General features: G+C 48.9%; 1 protein-coding gene across 1 annotated transcript in view; it reads left to right on the top strand.

Moving 5' to 3' along the window:
• The first annotated feature begins 214 nt into the window (after nt 1–214).
• GCK (glucokinase) overlaps nt 215–12,475 on the top strand; it is a 37,102-nt gene continuing 24,841 nt past the window's right edge. Inside the window, exon 1 of the mRNA XM_017515405.2 lies at nt 215–752. Coding sequence (XP_017370894.1) covers nt 708–752 — 45 coding nt within the window. The 5' untranslated portion in view covers nt 215–707. The remainder of the gene's footprint in view (nt 753–12,475) is intronic.

The raw sequence follows: 12,475 nt of genomic DNA on the forward strand, positions 1-12,475 counted from the left end.
GGACCTGAACAGGTGGCAAAGGCTTAACAGACTAGCAGTCACTGCAGCGACAAGGTGATTGAGTGGTCACCATGGTGATGGGGATGGAGGCTCTTTGCCATCAGTCCCAGTTTTATGCATGGCAGCTCTAATGACAGGATGGTCAGCCCTGCTGAGGTCACTCCTGGTCACCATGACAACCACAGGCCCTCTCAGGAGCACAGAAGCCCTGGCAGGAGTATCCCCCACTCCACACCTGGTTGGAGCAAGAAGTGCCAAGTGGCGCCTGAGCCCCGGGGAAGCAGGCTAGGTGTGAGACACAGTCACCTGCAGCCTAATTACTCAAAAGCTGTCCTCAGGCCGCAGGAGGGAGAGGACCTTTCCTACGGAGCCTGTCTGAAAGACACTAAGCCCCACAGCTCAGCACAACTGGGAAAGAAGGCACTGAGGACGCCACCCAAGCGCCAAGCAATGGCCCTGCCTGGAGAACACCCGGGTGCAGTGAGGAAGGGTCTGGAAGGGAACGCTTGCCAACTCTCTGGAGAACAATGAAAAGGAGGAAACTGACTGAACTTCAAACCCCAAACCAGTCTGAGCAGGATCATATTCTCCCGGGGACCTAGGGCGGGCTGTGACCCCTGCGGGGGAGAAGCCTTGGACATTTTCACTTCAGAAGCCTGTTGGGGAAGGCTGAGGGGTCCCAGCTCCCCACGCTGGCTGCTGTGCAGATGCTGGATGACAGAGTCAGGATGGAGGCCACCAAGAAGGAGAAGGTAGCTCGCCCTCCATTGGGCATTCTGGGAGTGTTTGCTTGCCTGTCCCCAGCATTCCGTGGTGTGGCACTAATGAGGGTTTGAAACTGAGAATCTGATGTTATGCACAGGCTCTTTGAGAAGGGTCTTTCCAGGGGTGCCTTGTGGGGCAGAAAGGCCCCAGCGGCCTGGCAGACCTGTCCAGCTTTGGACTCTGGCCCTGCGACCTGGAAGTTAGGCTGCCAAGAGGTCCGGGCAGTGGCCTCCACTGGGGAGGGGTTCTGGAGAGTTTAGAGCCCTAGATGGGGTTGGGGGGGCGGTTAGGGATGTGACGTCTTGTGGGAAAAGCCCACTACCTGATTTCGAGACAACACTCACTTGACATGGTGACAAGTCAAAGATGCCTCACCTCCTCACAGGAATGACTTCACAGGGCTGCTGTGGCCTGCTGGGGCATGTAGGACAGTTGCTTTTTCCAAAAACAGAGAAATTCAGGCATGCTCTGAGCCAGCCCTGAGCCCAGAAGTGAGCAAGGAGAGAGTTGGGGACAGGGGACTTTGCTGTGAAACATTGGGGGGAACATGCCTGCATCACCCCAGCTGGGGGCCCAGGCAGAATTGGGGAGAAGGGGTAAGTGGGCAGAGCCAGTCACTCTGGGCATGCTTCCCTCTTGCCTCTGTGTGAAATGACCAGGTCAGCATAAACCCCAGGCTGGCTCTGCTTCTGGCAGAACTAATGATGTTAGGAGGAAAACAGCCAGCCCAAGTGAGAGGGTGTGCAGCCAGACAGCTGGACCGGCCAAGGCCCCAGCCAAGTCCCAGATCTGCCTGTCACTGGTGCTATGGCAGCAATTTGGATAAGAAATCCTGCCCCAAGGGGCCCCTTCAGGCCACCTGGGGAGAAGGAGGTGGCTCTCTGTGGCATGACCAGAGAGATGGCTTAAAGCTGGGGAGGGGTGGACATGTGGGCTGTGGAGAGCCGGCACTTTCCCCAAATGGGGAGAGAAAGCACAGGGTGCCCGTGTGTATGTGCGCGCGTGTGAATGTGCTATGTGTGCATGTTTTTGCCTGTGCTTATGTGTGCATGTGCATACCTCCATGTGTACATGCATATGCACACATGTGTGCACAGGGAATCACTTTAATAAAGGCCACAGCAGAGCTGTCCCCGAGCCCCTTGCGTTCACAGTGGCATGTGAGTGAGCCACCTTCTTGGGCTAGGCATCCAGCCTCAGACTCTGAGGCTGCCCATGCCCCATCCTGTATCTGCTCCATGTCTGAGGGGGTGCTGGTCCTGACCAGGGCCAGCTGTTGACCCCAGAACCCTGAGAGGTCACTGACACCCTTGTCAGGGCCAAGAATGGAGCAAGGCAGTGCCTCAGGCACAAACTTTAAGGGGTCACCAGAAACATCAATCATCAAGATTACATGTTATTTTAAATAATCCAAATGAATGTAAACAAATTATGACGGACAAAATACCAAATTTTAAACAGACAGGATGAGTATCACTGACTTCTGCACTTGTCTCTGCTCCACCTACTCCTCCTCCAGTGCCCAGATCGCAGGGTGCCAAGTTCCAGATGAGGGAAGCGTGGAGCTGCAATGGCCACTCCTGCCTGCTTGCTCTGACTGCAGAGAGGACTTGGTCCTTGTCTCGGGGGAACCAGGCTTGGTTTTAGGATCATCCTAAGGATCTGATGTTTTCCAAGTGAGCTGGCTGCCCAGGCCGACCCAGGTCCAGTCCAGTGTCTCTGGGAAGTGCTGCCCCTACCCCAAGCCAGTGTTTGACCTTGGAGCAATGAGCAATGCCCTCCTTGCCCTTTCAAAGTTGTCCCCAAGACATCAGCTGTGGTTGTCTCTATGCAGACTCCCAGGAGGAACTGTCTTCCTTCTCCTTTTCGTTGCTTTGGAAGAGACTAAAGTATTGCTGTTTTCCCCCTTTCCAATTCTCTGATCGAGAGCAGCCATCTTGCCGGTACTAACCTTCCAGATCTTACCTGTGGATTATAAAGGTCATTCCTTTATAATCTGCAGGAGGCTGTGGCCGGTGACTTCCATGCCCGGTGACTTCTCCATGTGGATGTCAGCTCCTTAGCGGCAAGCCTGATCCCACTGATGCCACCCCCACCCCTCATAAGCCCCTTCCTTATCAGCTGTGGTTGCCTGGTACCCCACCAGCACTGACTCATTCCTTTGGCATCGAGGTCCATCCCTTACTGGACCACCATTTCTGGGTGGCCTGAAATTGGGCCCTGGGCACTTCTCTTGGTCTATATTTTCACTGTCACCTCACTATGGACAGATGAAGGTCCACTGCAAGTCTGGTTAGCTTTACCTGGTAGATTTGGTGATCCTTTTTCAGGAAGGAGCCTGGAAAGATGAGATTCAGGTGTGTTGATCAGCTCAGGCTGCCATAACAGAATACCATCCACTGATGGCTTAGCAACAACAGAAATTTATTTCTCACTATTCTGGAGGCTGAAGGTCCAAGATCAAGTGACAGCATGGTCAGGTTGCAGGGAGGGCTCTCTTCCTGGCTTGTAGACAGCCACCTTCTTGCTGTGTCCTCATATGGTGGAGAGAGTGTGAAAACAAACTCTCTGGTGTCTCTTCTTATAAGAATATAACTGTATCATAGGGCCTCCCCCTCCTTACCTTGCCTAAATCTAACTATCTCCCAAAGGCCCCATCTCCAAACACCATCACATTGGGATTAGGGCTTCAACATATGAATTTGGGGTGACACAATTCAATCTGTAACATGACGAGGGCATCCCAGGAGGAACTGACCATTCTCTCTCCAGCTGCCCTGGGCACGTTTGCCCCATTGAAGGGGCAGGCTCGGAAGTGGAATGAGGATGGAATAAGGTACAGCGCTCCATCATGGTCACCCACATCCCTGGCAGGAATTGTCCCAGCCCCAGCAGGAGAGATGCCCCCATACTACCATGGCACCTGCTCTGAGACAGGTGTGCAGAGTGTAAAGCTCCAGATGGCCCCCAAGCAGGTGTGCTGGGAGGAGGGGCCGGTGTGAGAGGAGCAGGCAGCACCAAGGCCTAGGAGAGCAGTGACAGGTCCCGGACTTCAGGGGATGGACACTCTGTGGGCAGGCGGCTGGTGTAGGGGTGAAGGCTGGGGCGGCATCTGTGGGACCAGGACTGGGCCATCCATCAGATCCATGTCACAACCCCAGTGCCTCTGTTGTAGCCAGGACAGGAGGCCAGGCCGGGCTGGGAGGTGACAAGACTGGGGGCTGTCCCCAGGAGAAGCTCTCTTCTGCCTGTGGCCCAGGCCTCTGGGGATGAGGACACCTCAGAAGGAGCAGCTATGTCTGGGAAACCCCAGGGCAGAAGCGAGCCAAGGGGGACATCAGCAGTGAGATCCAGGGGATCGGTGGGCCACAGGAACCCCAGCTTGAACCCTCCTAACTGATGCAGCTAGGCCCACACCTACACCTGCCCACAGCAGGACTCCCAGGAGGAGAGGGGACGGATGGAGAGAGGTACAAAGTGCCCTTGGCCTCTGCCTTGAAGCCACCCCAAGGCAAGAGAGATTTGAGCTCCTCTTTCGTGACCTCCAGGGAACATTCTGGCCCATCTGATGTGGGAAGCCCTTTGTGGGGTCTGTCATTCCTCAGCTGAACCAGGTCTTTGGAGGCAGCCCTGGCATGTCCCTGTGTGCTCCTGTCGCTGTGTTGGGACACCTGGCCCGGCCCCTCCTTCTGCCTTCCTCTTCCTTTCCCTTCTCAGGGTGGACACTTCCTCCTTTAGCCCACTGTCAGCTGTGTGAACTTCTCTGTGTCTCTCTCTTTCTGTCTCCCTGTCTCTCTGTTTCTCTCTCTGTTTCTCTCTCTCTCTGGCCCAAGCAAAGAGGGAGCCTCATCTTGATGCTATATAACTGTGCATGGGCACAGATAGAATTGTAGGAAAGTCCCGCAAGTAGAAGCACAGAAGGATGAGAGAAGGAACGCCATGTGGATCGTGACAGATCCCTCTCCAGGAGTCACGGACTCACCCTGCCTCCTGTCCCTCCCACTGTGACACTACTACCCGCAGACAGGCTCAGATTAAACCCACGTCCCAGTGTCCTGTGGTTCCCACCATGTGGCTCCCTGAGTCTAGCCTCAGGCTCCACCAGTGCCCAGCCCTGCCAAAGGCTCCAGGGCAGGTGTCCCAGCTGGGGGACTGCGGGGCCCCTTCACAGAACACACAGAGAGAAGTTCCACGCTACACATTATATCAAGAGGGACGTGCCTGAGGGGGAGCCAGAGCCTGTGCAGCCCCCTCTTGCGTGCAGAACATACTGTGCCCTGAGCATGCCGTGAAAACACAAACACACAAAGTTGTAAAGAAAAAAGAAAGGACAGGTGGCTGTAAAATCTGTTATTGCCCATGAAAGGCCCACTAATGAGTGTTGATTTCAGCTGATTACAAAGAAATGGTGGTGTTTCTGTTATGATCCAAACATGCGCTCGTGCGTGCACACACGCACACGCACAGTCACATAACTGACCATCCCTATGCATCACTTGTTAATTACTTAGAAACTGTAATAATAATGGTTTCCAATAACTGAGCCTTAGTACCTGTGCAAAGGGCAGTTTATTGAACACACAGGAGCCTTACAGTGGGAGCGGATGACCTGCTCCTGGGAGCCACCAGCCTCTCCTCTCCTGCTCTTCATTCTCCCTCATGGGGGGAATTGGTCCACTGCTTCTACACCTGAGGCTGAACATCTCCCTTTATTTTAGTCTAAAACACTTGTAAAAATATACTAGAATTAATTAAGGTTGCAATTTCTGATATCAGGCAGTGAGTTCATCAGGTTTTATTATACTATCCCTCTTACTTTGAAGTTCTCTATTACCAAAAAATTAAACACTATAAAAGAAAGAAAAATAAAATGAGGCTAGATTGAACACAGATTACCTTTACCAAATCCTTCTTAGAATCAGGAGTCTTCTAACACATGCATTTGTGACCTGGAGTGATATTCACAGCATTCCTTACCTGGCAATACCTGAGCATCTGTCCCTGCTAGTGGGAGTTTTGTTATAGACAACCAGCAACTATCAGCCTTGCCAATAAACAAAGTAGGAAAGGGAGTGCTGGAGAGGCCAAGAAGTGGGATTTTCTGTGCTCCTGGGCTGTGACCCAGAGGGCATGGCTGTGAGGCTGATCTCAATGAACACTCTGTCTTGGAAATAACAGGGATCCTCTGCTGCCTGAAAATGTTCTGAGTATTCACTTTCATGGATTGCAAAGACATTTGCCCAAAATTCACTCTCTAAATGAAAAGTGAGTATGATGAATCAATATTCAAGTTGCACCTGGGTCCTGGGAGAGGGTGTGGGCATCAATCATATCCCCGCTGTTCCTCCAGGAGGACCCAATCTCAGGCTCACTGCCTGCCTGCATCGTGTGTCTGCTACCAGCCTGTGCAGTAGGAAGGGAAAATATGATTTGTATCTGTTTTAGGTCAGGTTCCAAAGAAGTAGAGCCTGAGATTGGAATTCTTGGAAAATGGCATTTGCGGAAGCACTGTCAGCAGAAGCTGTAAGGAAGTTGTGGGGACAGAAAACCAGAGGGAAGAAGCCAGGCAAAGAGGCAGGTCCGACTTAAGGCTGCCTCAGTCTGGTCTCACCTGGACTGTGATGCATGAAGAATATCACAGGGTTGTCCCTCCTGGGAGAGGGGCCAGCCTGTTGCACCTGTGTCAGAGTCATCAGCTGAGGGCCACAGGGGAGGGAAGATCTTCTAGGCACTTCCAGGAAACTCTCAGGAGAAGGGTATAACTGTGAGCAATCTGCAGCTGCTGCTCACTGCAGCTAGAGGCTGGGTGTGCAGGCCAGTTGGCCAGTAAGGCACCAATAGCAGGCACTACAGCCCACCCCTTGACAGCTCAGACCTACTGCTTTCCACTTTAAGCTCTCTCCATCCAGGCACAGCTTCTGGGAAAGCTTATAATTGGAGAAACAGAGGAATGAACTACAATGCCCACTTCTGCAGGTGATCGTAAGATGACTGTCACTGATACTCATCATCATGCCCCACCCCCACCATCCATTCTAGTGTCCCTTTCCTCTTGGCTGGTCTAGGTGGCTTGCCCAGAGCAGGTGCCAAACCCTTTTCCCTGAGGCATCTGAATCCTGGATTCCTTTATCAGGCTATTGCTGTTGTAAGTTGTCCATTCCCAATTACAACTGGGTGTGAGATTACCAAGAAACACCCTGCAAATCATGAGTGCAAACCATATTCTTCCTGCTCCATTATGTAGCTGTAGCTCCTCCTCCTAATGATGTCAATTGCCACATTGTGCTCCTTCTGCCAAGATGGTAATGCTTTTCTCCACCTGCTTGGCTACTGGCACAAGGAACACAGCATGGCCAGGAGGCGGCTGCTGCTGTGCATTTAGTGAACATGTTAATGTATCACCTGGTGGAAGGGCCCCCTCTGAGAACCAGGACTTCTAGACCCACGAAACCTAAAGTCGTCGGTGGCGGAAGCACAGATTTCCCAAGTGGGTCACGGAGGATGATGAAGAGTTCTTGGTTCCCAAAGCCACATATTTTACCTTTCAGGAACACGGCATCATCCCATAGCCATTAGAGTGTATATTGCATTCTGGAGGAAAGTGGGCCCTCCTCGTGGGTGTCATCTTCAAGATGACAGCTCCACTGTGCCTCCAGAAGGATATTCCACCACACTATCTGTGATTCCTCAGTAGGACTGGCTGAGGCACTGAGGGTAGGAAAGGCAAGTCCATTGCTGGCTGGAATACATGTCAATCCAATCAAGAGAAACTGCCGCCCTTTCCAGGTTGGAAAGGGCCTGATACTGTCAACTTGTCACACAGTCACGCCTGGTTGGTCTCCTCCAGAACAGTGCCAAACCAGGGATTCAGCACCGGTCGCTATTGTTGGCAGTTCCTACATTTGACAGCAGCCTTGGTGAGAGGGAGCCTATGCTTCTGGGCACATGCATGGCTTCCTTCTCTGATCCCACGGTTATCTATTTCTGAGTGCATAGTGTGAACACTGAGGCAAGCCAGGGCCCTCATGGGAAGGAGTTTACGCAATGGTGTGCTGGCAAATGGCTAACAACCTGCTCTCTAGAGATGGGGGATGTCCTGGTTTGTAGCATTTTCTTATGTTCATGGTTTAAATATACCCACCATGGCCCATTCCCAGCTGCCAACATGGTGCCACTGAATGAAGATTTGGAAAGAGATGTGCACCCTCGGCTTTCTGATGTGCTAGTAAGTACACTTGAGAATTTTGAATTCCCAGATTCCCATGAGCCATCTGCATCTACAGAAGTAGTCTTGCTGTGAGAAGGGGGCCTTTTCTCTCGCTGTCCACCCCCATCCTCACTCCACATGGGCAGGGCCTTGGTGATCCACTACTGCAATGTGCCAGGGACTGCCAGTACTCCTACCACCAGTGAGGTGGCATCCAGCTGGGAAGTGATCCAACTCCAGAGTCCTGCCTTTATAGGCTAATTTCTAGGACCACCCGGGTACTGACTGTGTTAGGTTCTTGAAACAGAGCCTGAGATAAGGATTCTGTCACCTGTGATTGGGTGGGAGGGTGCTCTCGGGATAAGATGCGGTCGAAGTAGGCAGAGGTACAGATTCAGCAGCAGCTGAGCCTCGGTCTGACCCTGCAGAGAGCTCTCAATGTAAATGATATCACAGGGTTGTCCATCTGAGGCAGGGGCCAGCCATTGTGCTCCTACATGAGTCACTCACTGGCTCGAGGCCCCTGGGGAGAGGCTAGGACTGCCAGCCTTAGCAAATAAAAATTAGGGCACTCAGTTAAATTCGAATTTTGGATAAACAACAAATCATTTCTTAGTATATGTCCCAAATTGTGCATAACATAGTGTGTTTTCTCCAATAGCCCTAGTAAGGGCATAACTTCCCAGGTATTTCTAGGTGAAGTAACTTTGTAGATTAGGAGTAAGTCCCAGGAAAGGAGTCCAGCTCTTCTCCCTAACTGGGAGGCTGGGGGTAGGCCCAGGGTCCCAGCAGGCACCAATAGCATCTACTACAGCATCTGAAATGAACAGGGTCATCATATACTATATACAAATGTACCCACTGCTGAGTTATTTAGGGATTATATAATTAGGTAATTGGTATTTTAAATATGTTACATTGTGCAGAAATCCTTGGTGGATTGCTATATTCGGAGAGTTTCCTGATATTAGGGGGATTAGATGGAGTTTTCAGATGGGCATCCTACTTTTTTTCATGTAAAACTCTAGAATATTATAATCCTAAAGAGTGATCCGTCTATCAGTAAATTAGCTCTCCAACACCTTTTCAATGCAAAGGTCATGCGTGCGATTCACCCTCCCAGGAAATCCAGAAGGGAATCTTTGGCCTGACTGAGCTTGGGTGGTTGGGTAGGTAATGCCGGACGAAGGCAGTGGGTGGAATGGTTTGCTTCCGCGGGTCCCTTCACACATAGCCCAGCCCACCCCGTCAAGCCTGTTATCTTCTATCAGATTACCAAATCTGATCAGAGGGTTCATCTATTTTATCAGCCTTTTTAAAAAACTGGGTTTGGGATTTCTTAATGGAGTTCATTGTGGTTTTTGTTTGTGTGTTTTCTGGATAATTAGTCTCTGCTTTTACCACTACCAATTTCTTTAATCTGATTTTCCTTTTGTTTACTTTATCTTCTGTGTATTGAGGTGTTGAGCATATTGAGAGAAACGCTTTGCTCGTTTTGTTTATTTTTTTGAGATAGGGTCTCGCTATATAGCCCAGGCTGAAGTACAGTGGTGCAATCATGGCTCACTGCGGACTTCACCTCCTGGGCTCAAGCAATTCTCCCACTTCAGCATCCTGAGTAGCTGGGACCTCAGGCACACACCACCATGCCTGCCTAATTTTTTTTTTTTTTTTTTTTTTGTAGAGACAGGGTCACACTATGTTGCCCAGGCTGGTTTCTAACTCCTTGGTTCAAGTAATCCTACCACCTCAGCTTCCCAAAGTACTGGGATTACAAACATGAGCCACCATGCCAGCCCCCATTTATTTTATAGTAAGTGCCTTTATGGGTGTAAATGTTCCTCTGAGACAGCTTTGCTTATTAGCCATACTTTTAATATTTTGTGATGATTAATATTAATGATTATTATTAATATAATTCATGATTATTCATTTTTAAATGGTCTGTAATGCAATGCAGATTTCCCCTTTGCCCCAAATACCATTTGTAGAAGTAGTTTTCTCTTTCTGAGCAGACAGAATATTTTGGTTTCACCTCTATTGTTCATTTCTCGTCTGCCTCAGCCTCATTTGTTAGGTGTTCGCTTGGTGTCACTTAAGTCTGAGCCACTCAAATATTTGTGTTTCTCCAAACACCCCTGACATTGTCCTGCTGGCCTCTATCTGGCATGTCCTTCCCTTCCTGGCCAGTTCCCCCTAGTGCATCAAAGAAATCCTGCCCTGTTGCCTTCAGAAAACAAAACAAAACTTACCGGTCTCCTTATGTTCCCAAAGATGCTGTAGCTTTGCTGGTACCCGATTGTATTAAGTTGTTCATTTGTCTCTTCTGCTAGATGGTAAGCTCCCTGGAAACTAGAAACTAATCACTTTTCTAACTTCAGACTAAGCACAAATTAGGTCCTCAATAAACATTGAATAATGAGTGATCCAGTATCCTCTTCCAACATATTTTTGTCATTGATACCATCTTTCTGAGTACTTGTTAGGGAACACTTCACTGCAATAATCAATACAGCAAAACATGAAATAGAATGGCATAGTAGAATTGTATTTCTTGGCCATATAATGGCCAAATGCAGTTCTTTGTCAGCTGGCAGTTTCTCCTCCACACAGCCATTTAGGAATCCAGTGAACATAGCAGAGGTTGCTAGCAGTAGACCCAAACCCATGTGCTCTTTGTCCACTGTGATGACAATGTCAGGAACAGCTGGCCAGCTGTTCGGTAGTTCTCAGCCTCCCTTGCAGTGAGCTGTCTCCATGCAATTTCAGTGGTGCAACGTATAGCATTTCCATTTCTAAGTGTAGGCTCCTAAGAAGAGGGTGGCTCCTTCATGTTTTTTCTCACCTTTCTGTGGGCTAGCTGCAGATAATGATGAGGCTTTAGTGGGTGGGTGGAGCCATACAGTAGAAGAAGCCTGGATTCCTAAATGACTGTGTGAAGTGTTCCCTAATTTCACATAATCGTTTCTTAATTTCCTGTTGAGGTTATTTGTTTCTAGTGAATAAAAATACAACTGATTTTTGTGTTGATATTTGTGTGCTGCAACTTTGCTCAATTGGCATATTACCTCAAATATTTTTGTGGATTATTTATGGTTCTCTACATAAGATCACGTCATCTGAAATAAAGATAGTTTTATTTCCGTCTTTCTGTCTTAGTCCATTTGGGCTGCTGTAACAAAATGCCATGAGTTGGCTAGCTTATAAACAACAGAATTTTATTTCTCATAGTTCTGGATGCTGAGAAGTCCAAGTTCAAGGCACCAGCTAATTCACTTTCTGATGAAGGCCTGCTTTCTGGTCCATACGTGGCACCTTCTAGCTGTGTCCTCACATGGTGGAAGAGGCAAGATAGTTCTCTGGGATTCCTTTCATAAGGGCACTAATCCCATTTGTGAGGGCTCTACCCCCATGACCTAGTCACCTCCTAAGGCCGCACCTCTTAATGTCATCAAACCACAGATTTAATAAATGAATTTTGAGGAGACACGAACGTTCTTTCCATAGCACTTTCCAGTATGGATACCTTTTATTTATTTTTCTTCCTTAATTGCCTTGGTTAGAAATTTCTTCCCTAACTGCTTCACTATGTTGAATAGAAGTGGCAAAAGTGGCTATTCTTGTCTTCTTCCTGTCTTAGGAGGAAAGTTTAAGTCTTTTGCCAATGAGTATGACATTAGCTATGGTGTTTCCATATACAGCATTTATCATGTTAAGGAATTCTCTTCTTGATTCAATGATATCATGGTGTTGAGTTTTGTCAGACACTTTTTCTGCATCAATCAATATGACCATGTAGTTTTTTTCTTTTATTCCATTAATGTAGTATATTATATTAATTTTTGCATGTTGAACTATCTTTGTATTCCTGGGATGCAGTTCACTTGGTTATAGTGTATAATCCATAACCATGACCTGAAGATATACTGAAGAGGCTGGGTGCAATGGCTCATGCCTGTAATTCCAAAACTTTGGGAGGCTGGGGTGGGAGGATCACCTGAAATCAGGAGTTTGAGAAAAGCTTAGGCAACTAAGCAAGATCACATCTCTACAAAAAAAATAAATAAATAAAAATTAAAAATTAACTCAAGGTGGTGGTTGTGCATCTTTAGTCCTAGCTACTCAGGAGGCTGAGGCAGGAGGATCGCTTGAGCCCAGAAGGTTAAGGCTTCAGTGAGCCATGATTGCACCACTGCACTCCATCCAGCTTGAACAACAGAGTGAGACCCCATCTCTAAAAACAAATTTTTTGGCCAGGTGTGGTGGCTCACGCCTGTAATCCCAGCACTTTGGGAGGCCAAGGTGGGTGGATCACAAGGTCAGGAGATTAAGACCATCCTGGCTAACATGGTGAAACCCCATCTCTACTAAAAATACAAAAAATTAGCCAGTGTGGTGGCATTCGTTTGTAGTTCCAGCTATTCAGGAGGCTGAGGCAGGAGAATCGCTTGAACCCAGGAGGCAAAGGTTGCAGTGAACTGAGATTGCACCACTGCACTCCAG

The sequence above is a fragment of the Cebus imitator genome, unplaced genomic scaffold (assembly GCF_001604975.1).
Source record: "Cebus imitator isolate Cc_AM_T3 unplaced genomic scaffold, Cebus_imitator-1.0 Scaffold548, whole genome shotgun sequence".
In the NCBI taxonomy this organism is placed as follows: Eukaryota; Metazoa; Chordata; class Mammalia; order Primates; family Cebidae; genus Cebus; species Cebus imitator.